Source organism: Malania oleifera, chromosome 5 (assembly GCF_029873635.1).
Source record: "Malania oleifera isolate guangnan ecotype guangnan chromosome 5, ASM2987363v1, whole genome shotgun sequence".
In the NCBI taxonomy this organism is placed as follows: Eukaryota; Viridiplantae; Streptophyta; class Magnoliopsida; order Santalales; family Ximeniaceae; genus Malania; species Malania oleifera.
Window position 1 is genome coordinate 101055421 of NC_080421.1, and position 27766 is coordinate 101083186.

At 35.0% G+C, this 27766-nt stretch overlaps 2 protein-coding genes across 3 annotated transcripts in view; one reads left to right on the forward strand and one right to left on the reverse strand.

Moving 5' to 3' along the window:
* LOC131155035 (uncharacterized) overlaps positions 1-27766 on the reverse strand; it is a 389116-nt gene that overhangs the window by 217211 nt on the left and 144139 nt on the right. The gene's annotated exons all lie outside the window — the stretch shown is intronic.
* On the forward strand, positions 1188-4081 carry LOC131155027 (pentatricopeptide repeat-containing protein At3g62890). 2 transcript variants are annotated; one of them, XM_058107911.1, is made up of 2 exons: positions 1262-2911; positions 3626-4081. In XM_058107911.1, the coding sequence occupies exons 1-2, from the start codon at positions 1369-1371 to the stop codon at positions 3799-3801; spliced, it is 1719 nt and encodes a 572-aa protein (XP_057963894.1). In that variant the 5' UTR covers positions 1262-1368; the 3' UTR covers positions 3802-4081. The 2 variants fall into 2 exon arrangements, with proteins under 2 accessions (XP_057963895.1, XP_057963894.1); XM_058107912.1 differs by lacking the exon at positions 3626-4081 and having other exon boundaries at positions 1188-3150.

The window sequence follows — 27766 nt, forward strand, 5'->3', positions numbered from 1 at the left end:
TGTATTTTATAATAATTAAAAAAATTAAAAATTAAAAATTGACAATATGTAAAATTGAATTTTAATTTAGGAAGTTAGTATATTTTTTTAATTTATTTTTTACTTTTCTCAACAATCAAATATAAAAATATAGATTTCTTAATATTTTCTTTCCCTTTTCTTAATATTTTATGAGTTTCAAATGAAGCTTAGGGAAGAACAAGTTACACATAAGTTCTCTCATGCTGTTCCGGAACTGGTGCTGCTCCTAATCAATGAATTAAAAAACATCCAAACACAGTCGTTGATTATGTTCTCACCCTTTCTCACCCTAGTTGAGAGGAAAAATATTTTGGTGCACCTTATTTGTCAATATTTAATTATATTTAATAAATTGATACATTGAGCTTACATTAATTTTATCACACTAAATTTACACATAGGCACATATATATATTAGAAGTTTATAGACTTAGGTTATATAATAAAGAGTACCTCATCTTACATTTCATATGTCCCATCTAAGGTTTGAACTCTAAAGTGTGATGTTCTTAAGGGTGCGTTTGGTTCATCATCTGATGCATTGTGTTAGGTTATGTTAAGAGCTCTTAGTCGATATATTTGGTGTAACAAATAAGAAGAATTAGACTGATCGATGAATGAGGGCTTGGGCCTTTCATGTGGGATAATGCTAGCCTATCCTCTCCCACTAGCCAACCTCGGCTAACAAAAAATAGACAAGGACTCTTGTCACCCCTCCCCCCACCTATTCTACTCTGATTTGCTTATAGATATGAAAACACTTTGTTAATGATCTTGTCTACACTAAAGAGTGATATTGACTAAATTATAGCAATTTTAGGGATCAACTAAGTTTTTTGTATATGCCTTGCTGCCACCAGCTACTATATTGTCACCATCATTTGCTGCAGGGATCAACGTCACTCTCCTTTTTCTACATTATCCCTCTTTTTAATTTAAAATTTTGTTTATTATTATTTGTTGAAGTCTAAGATTTTTTGACATTTTTTTTTTTTTTTTTTGTTGTTCACACCTCATTTACCTCAGAGAGAAAAAGTGAATCAACTTACAAGTTTCTTGCAGAGAAGATGGATGTTCTAATTCCTTTGAATTATTTGGTTGCAACTTTACACTCATTATATTGTGGTCTATATGTACATGTGTATACACACAGATATACCTTTTGCTCGAAAACATAACGGAAAAGCTAATAAAATAAAGCTGAAAATTGGTATTTAGTAAAGAAGCACCACCCAGACAATAGACTAGCAAATAATAAATTATCATACATGAAGGAACTATTAACGCAGCAGCGTTAAACAATTCATCAAGCGGTTTGAATTAGCTTGCCGCGCTCTGGTGCTGGCGATGCGAGCCCCGACACGGCTCATATTCTCCACGCACCCGTCTCTTCATCTTCCCCACCCGACCCTCGAGTCCTTCATCTGGAACTCCCTCATCCGAGCCCACGCCAAATCTGCTGTTCATCCTTCCAACACCCCAATCTCCATCTTCCTCCGTATGCGCTTCCACTGTGTCAAACCCGATTTCCACACCTTCCCCTTCCTTCTCCATTCCTTCTCTTCTCCATCTCACCTCCTTTCGGGACAAACCATTCACGCACAAATTCTCCATTTCGGGCTCGCCTGCGACCCTTTTGTCCAAACATCTCTCATCAACATGTACACTTCTTGTGGTGAGTTGGGTTTCGCCCGCCGACTGTTTGATGAGATCCCCCAACCTGATTTGCCCTCTTGGAATTCGATCATATCTGCAAATGCGAAACTGGGTTCGATCGATTCTGCTCGGCGCTTGTTTGATGATATGCCTGAACGAAATGTGATTTCTTGGAGTTGTATGATCAATGGGTATGTGAGGTACGGGAAATACAAAGAAGCGCTTGCGTTGTTTCGGGAGATGCAAGCATTGGAAGTTGAGGATGTTATGCCTAATGAGTTTACGCTGTCCAGTGTTCTTTCGGCTTGTGGGCGTTTAGGTGCACTCGAACATGGGAAGTGGGCTCATGCTTATATTGACAAAAGTGGGATGGAAGTTGATGTTGTCCTGGGGACTTCTTTGATAGACATGTATGCAAAATGTGGAAGCATTGAAAGGGCAAGGTGGGTGTTTTCCAAATTGGGTCCTAACAAGGATGTGATGGCTTGGAGTGCCATGATCTCAGGTCTGGCTATGCACGGGCAACCCATAGAATGCTTTAATTTATTCTCAAAGATGACAAATCATGGCACAAGGCCAAATGGTGTTACATTTTTAGGCATTCTTTGTGCTTGTGTACATGGTGGTTTGGTAAGTGAAGGAGAGGAATACTTCAACAGAATGAGTGAGGAATTTGGTATTACCCCTATGATACAACACTACGGTTGCATGGTTGATCTTTTTGGGAGAGCTGGTCTTGTAAAGGAGGCTTGGGATGTTATAAAATCTATGCCTATGGAGCCTGATGTGCTTGTGTGGGGTGCTCTTTTGAGCGGATCTAGAATGCAAGGGGACATCCAAACATGTGAGGTTGCACTCAAAAAACTGATTGAATTGGAACCCTCAAATAGTGCAGCGTATGTGCTTTTATCAAATGTATATGCGAAGATGAGTTTGTGGAAGGATGTAAGGTATGTGAGAGATCTTATGGAGGCAAAGGGGATCAAGAAAGTTCCTGGCTGCAGCTTGGTCGAGGTTGAGGGTGTTCTTCATGAGTTTTTTGTGGGTGATGAGTCTCATCCAGAGACGAGAGAAATATATATGATGCTTGAAGAGATTTTGAGGAGGCTGAAGATGGAAGGTTATATAGGAAACACAAAGGAGGTTTTGCTTGACTTGGATGAGGAAGGAAAGGAATTGGCACTATCATTTCATAGTGAAAAATTGGCTGTCGCATTTGCCATTTTAAAGACAGGTCTGCATACTCCAATACGCATTGTTAAAAACCTTAGGATATGTGGCGATTGTCATGTTACCATGAAGATGATATCCGAAGTGTTTGAGCGGGATATTGTTGTTCGAGATTGCAACAGATTTCACCATTTTACACAAGGGTTATGCTCTTGTAAAGACTACTGGTGAATGAGATAAATTATTAGGGTTGTGCTCTTGTAAATACTTGGATCAATAGTAAGGTTGCTTCTCTTGTGACTAGTTCGCATACACTGTGACAACCCTCTCCCTATCCTCACAAAGAGGGAAGCATTGAGGCTCAGTTACGCCCTTTAGGTATTTACATATTTGTTGGCTTTGTAGTCTTTAATCCTATAGAAGTCAGCAAGATAAAAAATCAACACTTTAAGTTAAAGTTTAAACCTAGAAAACTTAAATAGAAAACTGTGAAGCTGGTGGTTTTTTCTCTTTTTCCTTTCCTGTTGGGTTATAATATTTTTTATGGGCAAATTGAATTTTGATGGAATTTTAAGATGTAAACTTGGTGTACATACAATTTATGGTGGAAATTTATGATTGAGGGTTTAGAGTTAACAAGAAGAAGACTTCAATTTGTCTATTTCAAGCTGATGCAAAGTTTATTAACTTCTGATGCTGTATGATCAATCTTCTGGCGGTGGCCATTGTTCCTTTAAGAAAATGATAGTTAACAATTTTGTTCTTTTCTGTGTGAAAGAAAAATGTTACAGGCTTTGTCTTCTAGTGGATACAGCCATAGCAGCTGCTGAAACAATGGGCTTGGCTGCTCACCAGAGCCAGAGTCGTGCTCCGGTAGTGAATGGATCACAAGGATGTGATGTGAAGCATAAACCACGCACGATGATGCAACTAATGGAGGTAACTGCAACCTAGAAAAACATTCATTGAAGGTAACAGCTGTTTGAGGCAATGAGGGGCCACAGTGGTAGGGGCAGGATTTAGCTCCTCGCACAATGAAACTAGCAAAGAATCCATGAACACAGAATCCATAAACACGAGCTTTCTAGTTTCTACTCATGGGTTTTCTTTCTTTTTGTGCTGGGACTATTACGTTAATATTTTGTTGGGCTTTGTGGGGCCTAATTGTGTTTGATCCGGATGATGACCCGATCCAAAATAATGATGTGTGGTTTTTGTTATTGAGAGATTTTTTACTCAGGCTTAGTCCATGGAGTGGAGACTCCATAAACACAAGCTTTCTAGTTTCTGCTCATGGGTTTTCTTTCTTTTTGTGCTGGGACTATCACATTAATATTTTGTTGGGCTTTGTGGTGCTTAGTTGTGTTTGATCCGGATGATCATGACCCAATCCGAAATAATGATGTGTGGTTTTTTTACTGGGAGATTTTTTACTCAGGCTTAGTCCATGAGTGCTACAGCTTGGGCTGATGACTGTAACGCTCATGAATGAGCCTCTTGGGAAAAAAAATTTTGCCCATTTTGTAGCCCATTGTGAATCCTGTGCACAGGATATAAAAATCATTGTTTTGGTGATTAGGGTTTGATGTATTGACGCAGTTTTGAGAGAGAAAAAAAAATTGTACTGTCGCACTCTATATTTTTCCCTGATAATAGTGAAATTTCTGCAACTCCGTAGATGTAAGCAAATTACTAAACCACATAAATACTATCTTATGCGTGTGATTATTTTTCTTTGGCGTGTGTTCTTCTCAATTTTGTTCCTCACAAGTTTTTTGAGAAATTCGTGATAATTTCCTTACATATTTGTCTTTAAAACCACAAGCCCTTTGGCTTAAGTGACTAAGAAGACACCAAACAAATGGTTTTGCCTTGCGAATGGAGAAAATTGAGGGTGGGTTGGCTGGGGTAAGCTGTCATCTTTTTCTTTATGAGTAGTGGCCTTGGATCAATCTTGAGTTGGGGGTGGGTTGGCTGGGGTAAGCTGTCATCTTTTTCTTTATGAGTAGTGGCCTTGGATCAATCTTGAGTTTTGTTCAATTATTATCTCTCTTTTTTTCCTTATTAGTATGAAAGAGAGAGAGAGAGAGATCAAATTAGAAAGTAATTTTGAAGGAAACAATTTTTGTGGTTGGGCCTTGAGGTATGCATTTTTTGTTGTTTACTAGCTGGAAAAGTTTGGACTTTGGTGTTGGTGCAATGACATGCATATCAACTCGTGTTATGGTTTAAACTTTTTATCAATTGTGACTTAGAAGTATACCTATGGCATATTGCAATTGTTAATGTTTGAACTTTACAATTTTTAAAATTTTCAAAAAATTTTGTTGAACTTTTTAATAAAAAATTCACTTTCACTCTTGACATTAAAATGGCATCACTTTCCATCTTACAAAATTTTAATTAATGATTTGTGATTTATTAAAATCCTAAAACTTCAAAGAAATTTGACAATGTCAATTTTCTTTGGGTTGAATATAGAGATTCAAAATCCCCCAACATTAAAATTCAATATAGTACTATTTATGTAATGATAGAAATTATTAAGGTTTCATATTTCCTGAATGACATCTTAATAGAAGAATTAAAAATTCATTAAAATGAATGCCATAATTTAAATATAAATTTTACATATTTGAAGTTTAAATAATACTTTGTTCATTTTGACAAGTCTTTTTTTTTTAAGTTTTTGTTATAACTTTCATGCAATTGCAAGCACTTGTAACTCATGGTGTTACAAGTTGGAACTTTTGTTTGTTTTAACTTGAACTCTATGACAACTATTGTGCTAAAACTTAGGCTATAAAAAATACTTAGAAACTTTAAGATGTATTAACTACTACTATTGTTATATGATAACTTGAATTTTAAGTTACGAGTGCTTTTACTTGAGTTAGCATATGTCCTTAATGATTCCATTGACATGAAAAGTATCTAATTTGTAAGCAACAACCACAAAAGAAGATTAGGAAGAAAATTGCAAGGTGGAAATTTAAGTTACTCTCGCAAGGTAGAACATTGATTTTATTAAGACATGTGTTGTCTAACATGCCGATACATTTAATGTCGGTTATTAATATTTCACAAGTCACATTTTCTCGCATCAACTCTCTTCTTACTAACTTTTTATGGGGAGAGGTGAAAGGTAAAAAAAAGATTCATTGGTGCTCCTAGGAGAAAATTTGTAAACCCACCTCAGTAGGATGTATAAGCTTGAGAGATTTTAAAGAAGTCCATAAATCGCTTATCATAAAATTTGCCTTAAGACTGCTCACTTCTAACAATCTATGGTCAGGTTTTTTCAAAGCTAAATATTACAAAAATGATCATTTATTAATAAGGAAGGAGAGAACAAATGATTCTCGGTTTTGGAAATCAGTGATGACCACCATTTCCCAAGTTATGGATAATGTTAAAATTTTGGTAAGAGGTGAGAATTCTTTTTTTTGGTTTGATAGGTGGCTTACATCAGGCCCGTTAGCAGTGCGCGTTGAGGATATTTTGAACAAGAAGCTATGTATTAAGGATTGCTAGCTGAATTACAACTAAAATTCTGATTTATTAATGGAATTGGTTGGGGTTGACAAAACAATGGAAATCTTGCATAATGTGTCAACTAGTAAAAGTGGTCAGGATATTTTCATCTGGAAGCTTGCCCCTGACGACAATTTCTCTACAAAAATGGCATGAGAGGCAGTAAGGAGTAAAAGTGATAATGTTGAGTAGAATGACTAGCTTTGGCATTCTCTATTGATTAGAAGAATCTCAATGTGATTATGGAAAGCCTGGTTTTGATGCTTGGCAGTAGATGATAGAATTCAGGCAAAAAGAATATTGATGGTTTCGGCTTGTGATTGTTGCGAGCAGAGAAGCCAAGAAAACACTGATCACATTCTTTCTTTAGACGAGGTGGCTTCAGAGGTTTGGCATCGGGTTAGTGTGGTGTTGGGGATTCCTTTCCAACGGTTCCTTCCCTGGAAAAACAGTATTGCAAACTGGTTCCACTATACTCGAAAATCATCTATTAAAGGTATTTTAATCTGTCTGATTCTATGTTTGATTATGTGGTGCTTCTAGAATTGAAGATGCAAAGCGAGAATGGAAGGAGTTTACCAAAATTCGAATCAGACATAGAGAAGTGTTCGATAGTGGGTTAGTTCTTTAGCTGAGAGCTCTAATTCTTTTCGAAAATTGAAGATATTGGACATTATGATTTTAAAAGAGTTTCAAATTTAGCATCAGGGAGTTTGCACAAGGCCTAGAAAAATTATCTCGTAGGTTTAACCCCCAGTAGGGTAAATAAAACTTAATTGTGATGAGAGCTGTAGGGGCAATCCATATACTTTAGGAGGTGGAGGAGTCATTCAGAACTGCCATGGCATGGTGAAAGCAATTTTTTCAAGCTATTTTGGTAATTCGTTTATGCAAACGACTTCATTATTTTAATGTGTTTATTGAAAGTGGCTTGAGAATTGTTGTTGATTAGTTTCGAAAAGGTAGATGTACCTTGTGGTATCTTTGGGAGTTTTGGAACGACCTCGTGGTGAAGTTAGAAGGTGTGAACTTCGTGGTGATCCATCAATGCAGGAAAAACAATAATGTGGCTGATTTTCTCGCTAGAGAATGAGAAATGGGAAATAATGTCATCTACAAAGAACAACATCTTTTACCATATTTTTTGAAAGGTATCCTTTGGATGGATAGATTGGGTCTCATTTCCCTTCGTCATTAGTCCCTCTCGATTTTTGCTTGGTTGATTTATATTTTTTTATTTTAGTTTATTTTATTATGTTTGTTTTTTGTTAGACATGTTTAGATTTGTTTTTTATTTAGTTTTGATTGGATTTGTAGTCCTATTTTGGTTGGTTGTTGGTATTGTTTTTAGGAGACATTTAATGTCTTTTTATCTGTAATCTCCCAATACTCGTCTTGTAATCATGATATTCCTCCACAAAAAGTGAGAATATATCAATAAATAATTGGAGGTGCCGTCTTCTTTTAGTATAAAAGAAAACCACAAAAGAAAAAAATTGCTATCGATGACATGTTAGCGTAATTTGTCTTTTCCTTTTATGATTTGAAAGTGTGTGTTATGATGACTTGAAATTTAAAGTGCAAGTACTTGAAAATTATGTTACATTACTGTACTTTTCTTATGGTGATTTGAAATTTCATCATACATATTAAACTTTACATAAGTCATATATTTTGAAAAGCAAATTGAGAAGAGCATACAAAGCAATTTCAATGGCTTTGAAACGCTAAGAGGAGAGAATTGAAAGGGAAGAGATGACTTGTCTTTTGGCCAATTTGCCCCTTTATTGACTTTATAATTTCTAAGGTTAGTAGGTTTTTGAACATGAACTTTCCCTCACAAAAAACTAACACTTCTAACATCATTTCTTCTATTAAAACTCAAATTCTAAAGATCCTATGCCTCTCCACATTTAATTTGTAACATACAATAATTTTAATTTAATGAATTGATGAGATCAGTAGATTATGGGTAATCAATTCAATTGTCAATATCATAAATGTCATGTCTATAATCTATATACAGATATTATATATTTAGGTTGACTTGAATAAATAAAATTTCTTTATTATATTTGACCAAAAAATCATACATAAAAGAAATATTATATATATATATATATATATATAATGAAAATAATGCTTTTAACAAAAATATACATAAATTTTTTTTTTTCAAAAAATTACTCAAGCCATTTTGCTTTAATGAACCCATTGTAAAAATATTTGCCTAGTATTTAGGGGTTTGCAGCCCCAACCTTAGATTTGGATTTGTTTAAATTTAAACAAAACACACTACAAAATTGTATCGAGATTTGTATAAACTCAAAAAAAAAAAAAATTAAAGTTTTAAATTCATGCTTTTAAATACAACCCAGACATTTATATCTATACTACAATACAACATGCAACTAGTTTTGAATATTAAATGACTTTAAAAAAAATAAGAACGCAATTTTTTTCGGTTCATTTCATTGGAGGCACACACTAACAAAGGTAACCTACCCCTTATCCCTTGCTCCTTTTCATTTCTCTAGAAATGTCTATCTTAAATTTTCAAATATCCTAAAATGCACATTACACACAATAATTTATAATAATCGTATTCTAAAATATTTGATTGAGCCATGAAAGGGAAATTCTTCCATTGAAAAGCACGATATTTTTTTTTAAACTTTAATTTAATTTTAATTAAAATTATTTGATAGCAGTTCGGATGGAACTTTATTTTTAAAATTGATACGTCCAAAAAAACATTGAATGGTCTAACGTTTTTTAAAAGAAAAGGCGTCAGACCATCCAACGTCTTTTAATAAAAGATGCTACACCAAGTAGTGTTTTTAATTGAAAAGTGCTACTTGCGGTAGCATTTTTTACATGGCCCATGCATACACCAATCGGCCTTCCTTGTTGATAATAATATTTTATTACATTATTGAAATATATTTTTTTTCGTATTTTATTCAAATTAGGAGATAATATCTCATTAGCGACACAAGATAAGTAAACCAACATAACTAATTTAGGCTGGTGGTCTTTAGAAGAGCATGTTTGATGAGTTTGGTCCATCTGTTTCTTAGTTACATCTTATAACTTTCAGTATACCCATAAATATTGCATGCTACCATAATATTTATAGAATTTTTTAAGAACGTTTAGTAGTTGAAAATAATATATATTTTTCATTTTTAGTGAATTTAAAAAGACACAAACCATGGTTTTTTAAACGCTCTCTTGCATCATAGTGATTTAGTCAGATTGTCTAAATTGTAAATGATTAGGTATAACATGGCATACTCACTTTCTACGTTCAAAATGAATATTACGATTAGCAGCAATGCAAATTGAAGTAAAATTTGCACATTCATAATTTATATACTCAAATTCACATAAGATGAAATAAAATCCTAATAAAAAATTACATATTGATTAATTAAACATTCAAATAATCATGAAATTAAATAAAATCCCTAACAATAAATTTTTTTAGTAAGAGGCATAAGACTTAAAATTTAAAGCTAATGTAAATAATCATAATAATTAACTATAATTGACTACAATTCCTGTCGATGCTTTTATGATATCATAATTAATTTATTCTTATGTAATAGGTTTTAGAGGATGAAAATGGAACTAAAATTGTGTTCGACATTTTACATGTTATATGTTTTGTATAAATCTACGAAATATAAATACTTCTTTGAGCAAGTAATGTTGCCGAACTAGTTCTTGATCCAATTTGCTCTTCGTATTAGTGATGATATGTAAGATCTCAGTAAGTAGCCAATTGAAAGAGACGAATCAGTTTAGTAGTCACAACAGACATGTCATGATCAAAAGGTTTTGTTAAACCTATGAATCACCATCATATTACCCCCAAAGAAGAATGTGACTTGGACAACCAACATTCCACCTCAAAGCAACTTTCCAAAGTAGAAGAGTCCACTTTCTACGATTTCTTAGCATTATATAAGTTCTCATCAACTAAGCATCAAACTTCTTGTTCAGCAAACACAATATCGTAGTTGGCATAGATGTTTGACTCTATCTAATTATTTGATTATGGAAGGTCCCACATTGAAATAGAATAATATGTATGTTTAAAACTAGACATCCGGTTGTAAGAGTAGAAATGAGACAATATGAAACAACATTTGGCTAGATTGGATTAAAAGACATTTCTTCAATTTACTTGTTTTTAACTTGAAATAAAAAATTCTTAACACATACAAACTTACAACTATGGAAAATTAGTTGTACAAGCTTATGAACTCAAACCAAACAACCCCCCAACCCCAAGGAGACTTTTTACTCAATCAAGTGACTGAACAAAACACAATTTAAAAAAGAAAAAAAACCCAATGGGCCAAACATGACAAAACAAACTATTGCTCATGGGCACTGAGATGTAAAAAAAAAAAAACACACCAACATACACAATTTTTCGACTACACCTGTTGGGGGGGAAAAAAAACAACAACAACTTTTATCGACAAACAGTCATAGTTTTTTTCACAACTTTCATACAAAAATTTATGCATTTATAATAGATCAAACTTGTGTAAAAAATTTAACAGTCTCCTCTTAAAATTGAGTACACCCATCCATGCTTGCACCTATTCAAAGAAACTAACTTTCATCGGCAAACAATAACATTATTTTCATAACTTTCATTTACAAATTTATACATTTATACTACATCGAACTCGCATAAAAAATTCGATAGAATCTTCTTTTAAAATCGAGTATACCCATCAATGTTTGCACTTGTTCAAAGAAAAAAACTTCCATGGGCAAACAGTCACAATATTTTCACAACTTTCATACACAAATTTATACATTTATACTACATCAAACTTACGTAAAAAAATTCAGCAGAGTCTCCTCCTAAAATCGAGTACAACCATCCATGCTTGCACCTGTTCATAGAAAACAACTTCCAAACAGTCATAGTATTTTTACAACTTTCATAGACAAATTTATACATTTATACTACATCAAACTTGTGTAAAAAATTCAGTAGAGTCTCCTCTTAAAATCGAGTATACCCACCATGCTTGTACCTGTTCAAAGAAAACAACTTTCATGGGCAGACAGTCACAACATTTTCACAACTTTCATACACAACTTCATACTTTCATACTATGCTAACAGTATTTCCCAATTACACCTACACATTAGGGAACAACAAATAAACATTCCCAATTATATAAAAATAATGCAATGAGACATGAAAGATAATACATAAGAATGAAACTAATTAATGTACGATACAATATACAATTAAGTACAAATACAACAATGTTGCTGCTAAAGTGCCGCATGCAAGTGGTCTCATCTGTCGGGCAGGCTGCCATCTGCGTCCGCTTTCTCCTCACTGGTTATCCCATTCGGGTCTCCTGTCCCATTGTCATCCTATACCTCTACCATCTCCGCCTTGAAATACTGCATCATTGTCCATATGAAGCAAATGGGGAGATGACTAATGTAATGATGTAGGAAGGGAATGAGGTGGAATGATCGGTGCATCCATGTCATCAACATATATACTCGCAAACATGAATGGTGTGGATAGGGTGGTAAGAGAGTCGTTAGGGGTACTCAAATATGGTACATCATGTGAAGGGTGGGAGGATGAAGGTACAAGATATAGTCTACTACTGGATGGCTTGACTGTGTTAGGTCCCCTCGAATAGGTATATGGTACTTATTGACTTTTTGAGTCCGATCCCTGTTTTGATGCTAACAAAACACTATCTCACATGTGCATTTAGTGTTTGAATAGGTATATATCTTAACATGCACATGTGATAAAGGGAATGAAAGCCAAAAGGAACTTAAAGAGCACATACTCCTAGCGTATTCCATAGGGAATATGAAAAGAAAAGAAGAAGATGTGTTCATCTTTATTTGTACTGCATTTAATCTTTGGGGCCGTAATAATTTAAATGGTCTGTAATAATGCTCTACATATATGATAGGGATGAATGCTTAATGACCATAGATTGACTCATAGGAACAAATACCTATAAGATAAAATGCCACAGCTTATTCACGCATAATTGAAAAAGTTCAAGGGCCAAAATGGATTTAACAAAGACTTCGGTCGATCGACGCCGAATTTTTGGGCTCAATTAAGAAGCCTAAGCCATAGATTGACCTTAGGACCCCATGCACATAATGAAAAGTCCCTTAGGCTAAAATGTCACTTGTTTATGAATAGGGATAAAAATTAGGGTCAAAAATTATGTTTTGAAAGGGCTCGGTGGACCGAACCTTTCTAATAATAACATGTTTGGTCGACCGAACACTATTAACAAAGCCCCAGTCGACTGAACCATTCTGGTAATAACCAGCTTGGTCGACCGAACCCGTTGTTGGCTGAAAAGTCAAAACATTAACTAAGACCACGATCGACCGAATCCCTATTGTGTAAAAGTCTTGATCGACCAAATCGACCAAAAGTCAACATATTGACTTTGCCCGGTCGACCGTTCTGAAATGAACGTGTCGTCCACAGTCGACTGAATTAAAGCGTGTCTAACACCCCAACAACCTGGTCAGCCAAATATGTAGTTCATTTTAGCTTGGGTTAACCGAACCTAATGACTAGCCGACAGTACTTTGTTTTGGTCGACCGAACCCACGAAGGGGTTCAAAATCGCCTTGAGACGGTTGACCATATGTTTAGTTCAAAACTGTAACGGCTGACCGAACTTGCTAAAGTGGTTAACCGAACCTTGAATACGATCGACCAAACCTCTCGGGTTGGCGAGATTTTTACCGTGGTTAAACAAAGTTATTTTTTTATTAAACTTCTTTAAACATTTCCAAAATACCCATTGAGTCCCAAACGGTTATAATTTTTGAAATATCTATATATACCCTTTCATTTGTCCTAATTGGCAAGGGATTAGCAAATATAATTAGCAAAAACCCTCTGAATTTTCAAATACTCATTTTTCCTCATACAAGCTAAAAATCTCATTCTTATTCATCCTTCTTGCTAAAATCTTTTGGTAAAAGTGTTTTAGAGGTTACTCATATAAGCCTATACTCCAATATTCTTTGTTTGATATTGATTTTATTAAGAGCAAGCTTGAGTTTTCCCTTGTGATTTAATTCATAAATCTTCTTTGGGAAAACTCTCTAGGGCTTGTGAGTCTTGCATTTTTGTTGCAAGATTCAAGGGCTTGTATTGTGCTATTGTGAAAAATATTTTTAACAAGTTAAATCCACATATCTCTCATACTTATTTGAAAAATTACTTTTGAGATATTTGCTTGTGCTCTTGAGATCTTTGAGTTTGCAACTTGTGATTGGTACATACATACATATCTTGACTCAAAGATTCATTCATAACACATTCTCACATATTACTAGATATAGTGACATTATCTTGAGAGTAGGTATATTAAATTTCATTGAGCTTATAATTCCTATCATATTGAAGTGCATTGATTATATTGGTACATACTTGCTTATTGGAGAAGCATTGATATTATACACAAAATTTACATTGGTTATCTATTGTATTCCAGGCGTGGCCTGAGAAGGTGTCGATCTAACGCATAAGGATTGATTGTAAAGGTTGGGGTCACCCCTGTTAATTTGAGCTGGGGTTTTCTTTTCCTAGTAAGGAAAGGGGTATTGTATTAGGTATCACTCCACCTATAAGTGAGCAAAGGTAGTGAATCCTCTTGCTTGTGAGCTTGAGGTAAGGACGTAGGCAGTGTTGGCCGAACCTATATATCATATCGTGTGCCATTCTCTCTTTCCCTTATACTCTTTATATTTCCGCACTTTGATACATGCACATGTATGTTTAATTATTTATTGCCTTGATCGTTCTTCATACATGCTTTGAATATTGTGTGTATTGGAATTTGTTTAGAAAGACCCTAGGTTGCAATATACTGCTTGTGACTCGAATTAAACCTAGGAAAGTTTTAAAATTTCAATTCACACCCCCCCCCTTTTGGGAATACACCAAAGTTAATAGTGCTAATGGGCCAAAGACGCCCTGACTCTCTATGTATGGCGGCTATTCAAAAGTCTCACCAAAACAACTCCGTGAACCACTATCCACACGTCGAGCACGTCCTCCTCGTACTGGAACTGCTCGACCTCCAACTGACTGACATGTAAAGGGGAGGTCTAGGTACATGTCCCCATCATCCATGCTTGTGGACAATCGTCAATCCATCCTTCACCAATCCTTGAATAGAAGGATCTAGAGAGACCAACTCGACTGATGCAATATGTCAGCCTATAGTATAGAAAAAAAAATTTAGTTAGTACATTCACATAATAAAATTATAAAAGAGAACTTGAACATGTGCGTTAATGTCTACTTACGAGGCTCGTATATACAGTTATTGTCCTATCCATGAAGCATTGTGTGATGGACTTATACCATCTAAAGTATGAATCCTATGGGCGTGAAGGACCATCCTTCATTTCTCCACTGATGATTTGCTCTCTCTACTCCTCTCATAAATCCACATAGATCTTGTGAAAAGTCCTCCAATAGGTCACCCCTCGATCGCAACCGTCAATGTGATGAAGTTCATCCCCATGAAGCTATGCCCTTGATGTGAAAAAGGGGTCGGGAATGCCTTGTCGATAGTCGAACTGACGTAATACTTGGTTATGTACTTAAATTGTAATTCGTGAAGAAAATACCTCATGCTCCCTGTGTGTGCATGTCCAACTCAAACCTATATCAGGGCAATATATGCTAAGCAACGGATAAAGCCCTCATGTCGTTCCTCCACCTATACAAAATGTGTCATAAATATTAGAAATTTTATACCATTAAGTACTACTTCATATGTTACAGAGTACAACTACACTAAAATAGAATTTGTAACTAACATGTGCGCCAGTGGTAATCGATCAATTGGACGACTGTCTACATCCCTCACAAACTATAGCACACCAAATCAAGAAGGAGCTAGGGAGGGGCATGTCTCCTATGCCCATATCTGAAGTAGGCATAAAAGACTGACAATCTCCCTCCTAGATGGGTGTGTGGCATGACACATCTCTTTATATAGCCACACTAGTGATGAGAACCCCATCTATAGAAACGAATCTGTGTAAGATCCTCTAGTAATGGGAGGAACATCAGATGGGCATAACTACCCGACATATCGCAAAAAAGTGTCCCAACTATCAAGCATAAAATATGCACCCATGCGAAGAATACAATAGTTTGATCATCCGCACTCGCTGTTAAATGATTGAACTGGTACTATAGATACCTCATCCTGATGTGGTAACCAAGTATCATGGCATCGGGTGGGACAACTCCTAACAACCGGTGGCACATACGACGTACTGTCACTCGTCCTTAGTTGTCAAACTCGCTGTCTGCTGGTCGACATGTATGACCCGTGATAGGCCTTCTGTCAGTAGGTAGGCCAAACAAAATAGCGACAACTTGTAATGTGATTGTTGCCTGACCATGGGGTAGGTTAAATGTATGTGTATTCAGCTTCCAGCACTTCACAAAGGCTATCACCAAATGCCAGTCAAGCTAGATGTGGCCCATCCAGTATAATCCATAAAATCCCACTATGCGGATCCAATTAATGATGCGGTCATCTGCATTAAACAATCTCTCCAAAAAATGGGTGCCACCTCGATAATATAGTGACTCTGCATGACCGTCCAATCATGCTTGGGTAGATCAAAGTTGATCACCCAATGTCAGGACTGAAGGATCTCTAAGCCTTGGATCGATGCTGCAAAGAGGAAAAGTTGAATACAGTCACTAACTAATTTAAAATAATAGAAGGTAATAACATATTATGTAAAATAAGGTTGGTGATTTGAACATCCTAATTGTCTTATATTGAAGTTCTTGATTTTAATTCATCTACAAATGGCATGATTACTGAATGAGATGGGCAAGCCCCATCTCCAGCTATGGTCCTTCTGAGACACCTTGTGTGGTTATGTCCATAGTCATTGTATATGTACATGTGTTCTTCTTCCTTGCTTTCCTAACATCCATCTCATTACGTAGACGTGAACTCCTAGGACGACCTTTGTGTTGAGGTAAAGTAAGATTTGCATACATTTTTGGCAATGAGGATTCGGCCCAATAGTCTTTATGCCTAATCAGGTTAAAATTCACTATGTAGGTCGCATAGTGTTCTGCAATGCTATAGCATGGGTCAACGAACCTGACAGCATTCAACTATATCTCAACACATGCAACTAACAGGTCGGAGTAGGGAAAGTGTAAATCTTGCCAATTCCCACATGAGTATTGGCATCCATTGATGCTAAAAGTTTGAACATTATTTCCTTTATGTGGCCTTTGTTATGTCGTTGTTATGCTAAAGGTACCCCCACAACTTGTTAAATTTCATGACTTGATGTCCAGTGGCCTTAAGCTTTCCTCTTTTCATGCATAACAGTATATGTGAAGTTAATGCATTTCCTCTAGCAATTGCCTTACGAGCTTCCTCTCGTTGACTATTTAAATTGTAGAGACCTGAAGAAATATAGTATTTAAATAATAAAAGAGGGAGAAAAAGGGAATTGTAAAGGGGGTCACAGCAGGTCTTCGTTGACAAAGTGGCTCATTGGGATCGTCAATGGGGACACGTGTCTCGTCGACGAGGAGTTACCGAGAGGGCTATTTCAGGGCCTGAATTTCGTCAGCGAAGGTTATGAGTTCGTCGATGAACTCCCTTCTTGACCTCGTCAACGAAGTGACGTGTCTCGTCGATGAAGGCAGGTGTATAAGTATGCCAAAATCGGATTTTCAACGCATAAAACTTCATGCAGCCCTCTCTTTCTCTCTTTAACTTCGTCCTCTCAACCCTCTCTCTAGCTTTCTAGCCTAGTTATTCGCTGGTTCGATGATCTGAAAGTGCCACATTACTCCTAGGAAGATTCTCCTCAAATCTACTGGAGTAATCCGTTGGTTAGGCCAACTTGGGAACCATCCCAAAATCCCGGTGAGTGGATTATTTGAGCATTTTCAATATTACCCAGTTCATTTGAAGTCAGATTCTGCATCATATTTGAAAATATTGGGGTTGTGAAGTAAATATAAGATATTATATTTTCAGGAATAGGGTGTTTTGGGACCCTGTGGACAAGGATTGAGGACCCCAGTGGGTGGTATTTCAGGAATCTAGGTAAAATGATATATGGATTGTAGTTTAGGATTTGCGCATGTGTGGATTTGGGGAGTATGTATATGATAATTATTTAGGTTAATTTAGTTGTTTGATTTGGAAAATATACGTGTGTTATCTCAGGATGTTGAAATTATGAATGTCGCACATGTGGGATTGCAAATAATAGTTAGTGCTCAGATAGTCAGGTAAGGGAAATATGTTATGTTAGGAATTTTAGTATGATAGTCAGCATAAATTATATGTTTTACGAGATTATTACTATTTAGATTATAATATATTTGTGTAGCAAAAAATATAGATTTTAGAAGAAGTGAATTTATTTATTTAAATTGTGTGGCATGAGTTTATAGCAAACTAGTACAGTATTTATACAGTTTACAAATACCATGCTTTACAGTGTATTAGGCAAAAAATATCATGGAATAAATATATGTTTTATAAAATGATGATTTTCAGTATACATACAGATAGGAATTTTACAGAATATTCAGAATACCATGATTTATCTATTTTCCATAATACCATGATCTACTGTATATGTATAGAAACATATATTTACAGCATATTCAGAATACCATGATTTCAGTCAGATAATCAGATATATAGACATTAAATGTTCAGCCAGTTATTCAAATTAGTAGATCAGTTTTACAATGTTTTAGTTATTATAAAATCATGGTAAAATAGTAATATAGATATATCAGTTACATATGTATATAGTATCAGACCCTAATGGACCAGATTCAGTCAGCAAAGTATGATACCGTAGTTATTTTCAGTTCAGAGTGTAATCACATTACTCAGATAGTATGTGGTATTCAGCAGTCGATCATGCCTACGTTGTGGACAGGCTCTCCTTCAGATAAGGGTTGAGGAGGCCGATTTGACTTTCGAAGTTCAATTGACTTACTCTAGTCAGCCAGCCACGATAGGTCCCACCTTCGGGCCGCATAACCCTGTCATAAGGGGTTAAATCATGACCTTTAGTTATCCATTTAGGGAAATTTTCTCAATTATTATATCTATGTATATTCAAGTTTACAAAAACCATAGATATACCTATGAATATTAGAAGTATTATGTTTAGAAAATTCAGGAAAAAAAATAGTTTATGTTAAGTTGCATAGGTATAAGCTATAATGAAATATTATATGTGTTTCACAGATTTAATTATTTATGGTATTGCCAAATCAATTTTATAATATGTAAACTCACCTGCCACACACTAGTAATAGTATATTTCGTCTTACTGAGCGTTGTCTCATCCCAGTGATTTAATATTTTTCAAGTGATCCAACTAGGCGAGCATATCAGATTCACAGATAGAGGGGACTTCTATACTACCTTATCTGTAGGGTGAGTATTTTTGGGAAGTCAGTTTGAGTAGTCCCTAGGTTCAGTCTAGGGTATTTTTGGAATGGTTGTGTATCTATATTTTGGAAATATTTTGACACTCTAGTATTGTATATATTGGCATGGTTGTATATATTCTGCTTCCCGCTGTTTAGGTGGTTTATTACGTCTCAGATTCCACAAGTCCTATCTAGTCCGTGATGTTGGTTTGTTTTATATTAAAAGGTATTAGAGTAGTAGAAATTTTACATTTAATTTATGTAGGAAAAAAAAAGAAAAAAAGGCAAGAAAAATCAGGTCGTTACATAAATAATGTGCAATGTGATAAAATTTCAGTTGCATAAAGGTCTGTTTTATCATGCTACGTGCTCCTTTAAGCACGACGTTGAAACATTCCACAAGGTTAGTGGTCATGTTCCCATACCTTTGTCCACCATCATGACACTGAGTCTACATATGAGGAAAGATCTAGTCAAAAAATGACTTTGATGGTTGTGCACCTTCGACAATTATCCTCTCCATCCACTTGTCAAATTTTCTTACCTAATGCTCTGATGGGGATCAACATGCCTTGACTGTTTCCTTTGCCGATATGGTGACACATGGATGACCTTCTGATGTCCCCTATTGTTCATAACTGCTTGTTGGTACACGTGAGATTATTTAAAGACCATCTACTATTTTCTTTTTAAGACTTTATAATTATGTTGATTTTATATTTTACTTGGATATGTTATTTCAATATTATTAGAAGCTTGAAGACTCAAGTGAAGTATTGAAGCAAGATCCAACTCAAGACCTATGTGGGCCCCACATGGTTCCATGGGCCCTACACGATTTTGGGCCACCTTTTTGGCATATGTCTCACATTTTATTTGTAATATTGCAAGACAGCTAAGCTTGCATGTGTGTGCTTAGTAAATTGGAGAGTGCTCAATGTGTTAGTATTTAGTGTTAGTATTTAATATTTGTGTCTCCCATGCTTGTGTGGGAATTGTTAGTTAGTTAATGTCTTGTCTCCCCATGCTATGTCTTTATATCCTTCATTGTAAGAACTCATATGAAGCTGAAATTGATTATTGAAAGAATTTTCTTTACTAAAGTTTGAAAGCTTTGTCCAATTTATCAATGGTTTAGTGTAAGGCTACAACATTCTCTCCAGAGATCAAGTGATGAGAGACCACTTCTCTATCCAGCAATTCCATCTCCACCTCCCCTCTTTAACCCACACGGCCTCCCCTCTAACACACCCACACAGCCACCACAACATACAGCCCCACAGCCACCTCCCCTGCACTCCATTGCTGCATTCGTCTTAGTATTTCAAAGCTTGTTTAAAGGACCTACAGTGTGATCTAACTACGTGTGGAACAACGTCAAGTCATCCGAACAATTCTCTTGGTAACTTCAGTATTTGTTTAAATCCTTGTTGTATTTTGTGAACCATTGCTAGTAGCTTTAAATCCCATATTTGAATAACTAATTTGAATCCATAGATTGCAATATTGATACTTGATAGCTAAAATCAATTGTATGAATATTAGCGTGTTAACTTAGAACTTGTAATCTTGGTTTTGAAATTAACATCTATACGCATAAAGCTTGATTCCTTCATAAGGAACCCTTAGGACTTATTTGCTGAACAAAATCATACACCTTCTCAAAATACAACAACATGGGAAAAATAGCATAATTTATGGTGTTTATGTTGGTTAATCAAATTCTTAAATCAAAGTGTTTTGAGTATATGTGCTTATGTGAGGGTTGAACTGTAGGACTAGGTCGGTCGTCCTACATCATGCTCCATTCATGCTCGCTCCACCATACGCTTTAGATTGAAATTTTTTACTTTACTATTAAAGTTGCTGACCATATGCTGAAGGCAAAATCAGTAATGGACACGTGGTGGTTGCCAATCAAGATTTCATTACACGACAGCCAAGATACATGCATGCCTATTTGATATCAGGAAAATGTCGTCTCTGTTGGTAACAAATTAAAGACAACATAGAAACCAATTCCATGTGTCAAAATATGTGGATCATTATTATCGGTAGGACTTTTATAAATTGTAGATGTAAAAAAGTAATATTTCCTCTTGGACAATGGCAAATGCAAGGGGAAATATTTTTCTATTTGCATCTTAGTACATAACAATAAGAAGTTTACCTTTACATTTCCTATATAGGTGTGTCCCATATATACATATTGTGACGCCCTGATTTTTCATACAATTTTTTTTAATTTTTTTTTATATATACAATAATCAATAAATCAATCATCTGCCACGTCACAAACTCTGATACCATATCAACATAACTAAACCCGAAATAGGAAACTGAGTAATCAATTCATCATATACACACATTCTTAACAGCAGAAGTCAATATTTACATACTATCCATAATACAAATAACTAGAGTTCTATACATTCATACACAACCCAAAAATCTGTAACATTCTCTAGGGGATTACACAAATAGATCCCCAACACAAAACACTTACCCTAACTATCAGGGTACTAGATCCCCTCTATCACGAAGTTCTATCTCCTGGTCTGTTACAGTTCCTTGAAATATTTAAGTATTTGGGTGTGACAACTCTCAGTATGATAGAATAAATTATTTATAGTGTGTGATACATGAGTTTAGTTATATCATAATACACTCATTTCAATGATTATATCTTTTGAGAAAAAATACATATATGTACTCATAATCATATAGATATAAAACATAATCTTTATAAGCTTTAATTCCATTTCTCAAACTCATACACCTGCAACTGATACTTATCAACGAAAGTTCCCAACGATAGGGGAGATTACACGCCCATACATGTAGCGCCCCTCTGCTCTGACATCGTTTGTAACCTTGCCCAATTAACTCGGGTGAGGCTACAACTGATACTTATCAAGGCACTCATCTTACTCAGTAAGCCCTCAGGCGGAGAGTTTTACTTCGCCTAATTATTTTTACCATTAAATACACACTCTTTCATTTCTCATATCATACTCTATAGATTTCATAAGCTTTCATTTCTCAAATTCATATTCAATAGCTTTCATTCTCAAGAACATGTTCTAGCTCAATAAATATTCATGTATACGTAAATCCACATATATGTACTTTACATAATACAATAGATCACCTAATTTTAACTCTCAACACATATTTACTTTCCATATTGAGCATACCTCCCCAACGGCATCAATAGGAACATCACCCTCACAATTTCTATACTGAGCATACCTCCCATCGGCATCAGTAGGAACTACACACACACAATTTTCATACTGAGCATACCTCCCCATCGGCATCAGTAGGAACTACACACACAATTTCCATACTAAGCACACCTCCACATCGGCATCAGTAGGAACTCATTTTCACAGTTCAGTATTCGCATTTCAGTATTCATATTTCAGTATTCATATTGCAATATTCACATTTTAGAATTCCCATTTCATTATTCACATTATAGTATTCACATTGCAATATTCACATTTCATCTCATATCAGCATATAGCTCAATTCAATATTTTTGTACCAACATATCTTATATCATGTATATCATCGTTTCAAATAACACACATTTGTATCTCACATTTATCATATCACTATAAAACATATTGGTATACCATTATTCATCATTTCTAGTAAAAACCATTTCTACATATCACGTTTCGTCATTTCTATAAAACATATCTCATATTCTCATTTCTTCCATTTCAAAATATATGCAAATTTATTCCATTTTATCACAATTCTAGTGTAAAATATTATTCACGTTCCTTATGCCACCCAATTTCGTCTGATATTTACGATACAATATTCACAGGGAAAAATATCATAATTTTCTTTTCACATAATTACTCAACCAGAAATTTCAAAAATAACTATTATAATTTATTCTCCTTACCTGCTTACTGAGAGGCTTGCTAAAAATCTCTAAACCCTCACTCGCGGCGTACAGAGCTCAAAATCCTGAAATCACATTTCCCTAATTCAATCAACTCAACCCCTGAATTACAATTATTTTTAACATTTCCTAGGCTCACACGCTCCCATTAACCGGTTAAATTCTAAAAATGTGGGTTTGATCCACTTCCCGTATTAAAGTTAATTTCTAACATATTTAAAAATACCAGTATGATCAAATCCCCACAGTTTAATCTAATTCCAAAATATTCCCCCAAAATTCCATTTAATCAATTCCCTACAATTTAACTTAATCCCAAAACATTTCCAAAAATTTGATATAATCCAATACTCCAATTTAATAATCACCTATTATAATTTAACCGGTTGAATTTCTAAAATAATTGACATAATTTGTACTCCTCACCTTAACCTTAGAATGGTACCTAAGACCCCCAAATCAAAAATCAGCTCTGGCTAACATAATGAAGATCGAACCTAGGACCTGGTGGTAGTGTTCGATCTTCAATTTAGCTGGAGATTTAAGGAAAAATTGAGGAGAGAGTGAGAGGTTACCTTACCCTAGGAGTGGTGCCTACGTCGCTCTTACGACAAATCCACTCCGGTTAAAATGTCGGATGCGGAGAATGGAACCCAAGGGTATCTTTCGTTTTTTGATCGGCGGCCGTTTGGCCGAGGAAATCAAGGAGAGAGAGAGAGAGACGACGTCCTTCATCCTTCTCAGGAAATAACTTTTTGAAGCATCATTACTTATATATATATATATATTATATTATATTATTTATTTAATTAAAAATAAAAATAATAGTAACAATAATAATAATAATAATAATAATTATTATTATTATTATTATTATTATTATTATTATTTTTATTTAGAATCACTACATCCTCATGTAATAATTATTTTTGGGGCGTTACACATATAACAGGTGGACAACAACGGAAACCCTTAATTGATACTGCAAATGACCAAAATACAAATACTAAAATTGCATAATTTTCATACTCTCGAATAGTAGTCCACCTCCACTTAACAACAGTACTAGGATTTTACGTGCACATCCCTTCCATCCATTTCAGTAAGGTTTGATACAAGATCTCCCAACTGCTGAAGACTTAAGCAATGACCTTTTGATTGCCTAACCACACCTTTTTATACAATATAGAATATCCAAAAGCAAAAATCTATGAATTATTTCAATGTATAAATTGATTAGATGCATCTCCCTTGATCATATTTATTATCTCTTCATAAACTATAAACAATGTAATTTGGCTATGATATTGTGATAGTATTTTATTCAAACACATGTGCGAACCACCATATTGAGTGATTTTGAATAGATTGTGTTTCTTCCACAACATTGCAGGCAATCTCTCTCTGCACTCAGACTCCTCCTTACACTTAGCAACCCATAACTGTGAGTTAGACTGCACCAAATAGAAGTCATGGTGCTTTCGATTATGATAAATTTGTACCGCAGCTATCAATTGATCCTTTAAATCAAAGATCATCTCCTTACACAGCTCAGACCATTCATCCCAACGAGTGACTTGTATAGGCAACTCCTCTTGATGTGTCACATCTGCAGCATCCACATCAATTTCAGCGTACATTATAGGTTTGTCCATAAATTATCTATTATAGACGTCATCATTCATTTCATGGGGGAGGGATGCAATTCATCATGGATGGGGTAGTTTGTATAATTGGTGAACTTATTTAACTATTCAGTAGTTTCTTACTTGACGTTTTCCTTGACTTCTAAATCAACATCATTCATAATGTTCATCCACTTGTCTAACGCAATGTTTATAATGGCGTACTATTCAGCAGGAACTTCTGTGCGCCTGTACTGCTATGTGTGATAAACAAACATTCCATACGTAGGCGGATAGAATGACGATCCTAGACCTTCATTCAAATCCATATTAGTCAAATTATCCCCACCAAACACCGCACCCCTGTGCTGCCCATCTATGCCACACACAACCATTTCATAATGAGGTGTCGATTGGACGTCTTCTTCCACTTCAGAAATTTGTTCCTAGGCATCAACGTCTGCTTATCCTCAAAGACACCAACTTTCGCATTTGATATTGGAGGAATGGTATCCACATAAAACTCCATAGTCTAAATATTCGAGCAGGAGTTGTGTGTGTCCAATGTAATGTGCAAACCATAATCATCTTGTATAAGAACAACTTGAAAGAGTACTGTTATCACTTAACCCCCCCTAGGACATCTTGCAGTCACCCACAATGAATACTAGTTTGAATCAATGTGCAAATATTTGTATATCTTAGCATACAGTTTGTTTAATTTTTTCCTCTTGCAAATTTGAATTGCTCGAACTAGCTGAATACTATAACCAACGTCATCTAAACCTGTGATGTAATGACCCCAAATTATTACCATTTTTTTATATTTTGCAACAATATAATATTACTCTGATACCCATAATAATATTCACTATAACGTCTCAGACCCAAAAGGGTACCAAAAATACCTGTTCATAAAACATATCATCTATGCATCGGAAAACATAAAATACTTAAACCTTATTTATACTAGAGTTTCAGTATTTCTCAAAAATATACATGTACATCCCCTAAAAGTCCACAAGAACTCCAAGGGACTACACAAAATACATCTCCTAATATAACACTTACCATTTAACTAGGGCAGTACTAAAGTCCCCTCTATCTCAAAGCTCGCTCTGCACGTCAGTCTAGATTTCCTGAAATGTTTAAATTTCTGGGGTGAGACACCTTTTAGTAAGATGGGATAAGTTACAACCAGTGTGTGGCAAATGAGTTTTACATACATAATATAACCATTAATTAAGTTATAATTAGATATCAGTTGAATGTAAATACATACTATAACCCACACCTATGTCATTTAAAATAAGCTTTCTATTTGATCATACTTTTAGCTGTAATACATAGTTATATATATATATATATATATATATATATATATATATATATATATATAAATATGAAAGTTTCCCTAGATATATAACTGTAATCATGAATTAACCCTACATGATCGGGTTGTGTGGCCCGTGGGCTAGACTTAACCATGGCTGGCCTACCAGGTTAAGTCAAGTTGTAAATCATCTGTAGTATGATTGGCTTGCTCAACCTGGTTTGGACTGTCAGGGAGCTCCTCTACTCTCCTCTGAGGCACAATTGACTGTCAATGCCACACTCTATCTAAGATGTGTGGTCGCACTATCTATACTGTATTAGCTACGGTGTCGTGTTCTATAATTTGTTTTGGTCCATTAGGGTTCTAATACTATATAATACTATTTCTATATATTACTGTTTTACCATGATTCTGCATAAACTATAATACCATGATTCTGTAATAAATGTAATATCTTGATTCTGTAATAACTGTATATCATAGTTCTGTAATTACTGTAAATCATGATTCTGAAATAACTGTATATCATGGTTCTGTAATAATTGTATAAAATTCTGTAATAAAGCTCTGTACTAAACTGATATTTCTCACGCCACATAATTTGAGTAATACGTACAATACTATAATGTGTATGGAAAACTGTATTTTTCTACTATATGGGAAAATTATATTTCTGTTGTATGAAAATAACATGTCATCTATACTGAGATCCAAATTTCAAAGTTCTCGAATATGTAAAACATATGAAAACCATAATTTCCACACCCATAATTTCATAACCTGTAATATCCAGACAAATCATATACTATACTTTAGCTGGTAAAATTTCTAAAAATTGCTACCATAACTTATCCCCTTACCTGATTTCTCGAGGAATCGCACGCAGGGATCCTAAACCCGTGCCTATGGCATTCGCACCAAACCCTATATTCCACAAGCCCCAATTCAATCAACTCAACCCTAGAATAATAATCTCATTCACATTTCCAAATCTCAAATACTCCAAATAATCAATTAAATCCTAAAATATTTTACTTATCCTCATTTTGAAGTGGTGCCCAGGAACCCTAACTGAACAATCTGCTCCGATTAACTTGTAGAGAATTATCCCTAGAACCTCATGGTGGTTTCTAATCATCAAATCGGGCTAAAAGTGAGCCGAAATCGAAGAGAGAAGAGGGTTGGGCTGAAACCTAGAGAGAGTGAGTGAAGAGAGGAATTTTCTTCTCTAAAAAGTGATTTTAAGCCTATATATAGACAGTTGTCCACGTGTAATTGTTGATGAGTACATAAGATTCGTTGACGAGTCAATGAAGAACATTTGTCGATGAGAGAAGCAAGTTCGTTGACTATCCTTAAATACTCTAAAATTCCCTAACTCTCGGGATCTCCTCGCCAACGAGCTCTTTCTTTTCCTTCTTTTTATTTTCTTTCTTTTTCCTTTTCCTTGTTTTCTCATAAATTAAATTTTTTGGGTCTCTACATTCTTCATTCCTTACAAATTTCGTCCTCAAAATTTGCTATCTATCACATTTTCAACCTTAAGAAAAACGGCAGATTTTTTTATTAATTACCCTCACTTATGGCAAAGGAATACCGTGGTTACAAGGGAGGGTTCTGGGAGATTACAACCATACACATAAAAATAAAACTCTCCCAAAATCATTCTTAACCTAAAACCAAAAACACTATCTATCTTACCCTACACTATACAAGTCAAAATACATACATTGTCATTTACTTTTATTCTTACTAGTTCAACTCTGAGCTCCACTGAACAAGTGTGGTTATATCTGACGCATCTATTCCTCTAATTCCCACAAAACCTCCTCAACTGCATGATTGTGTCATAGTACTTTCACTAGTGGAATTTTCTTTGTGCACAGTTTTTGTTCCTTTCAATCTAAAATCTGCAATGACACTTCTTCATTTGTTAGAGTATCTTTAAGCTCCAGCACCTCATAACTAATCACATGAAAAGGATCTAG

Bases quoted from the DNA above. Each gene is read 5' to 3' on its own strand.
- LOC131155027 (XM_058107911.1), top strand. From the start codon at position 1,369: ATGCGAGCCCCGACACGGCTCATATTCTCCACGCACCCGTCTCTTCAT. The intron at 2,912-3,625 runs GTCTGCATACTC...TCTGTGTGAAAG, and splicing joins ATTTGCCATTTTAAAGACAG to AAAAATGTTACAGGCTTTGT.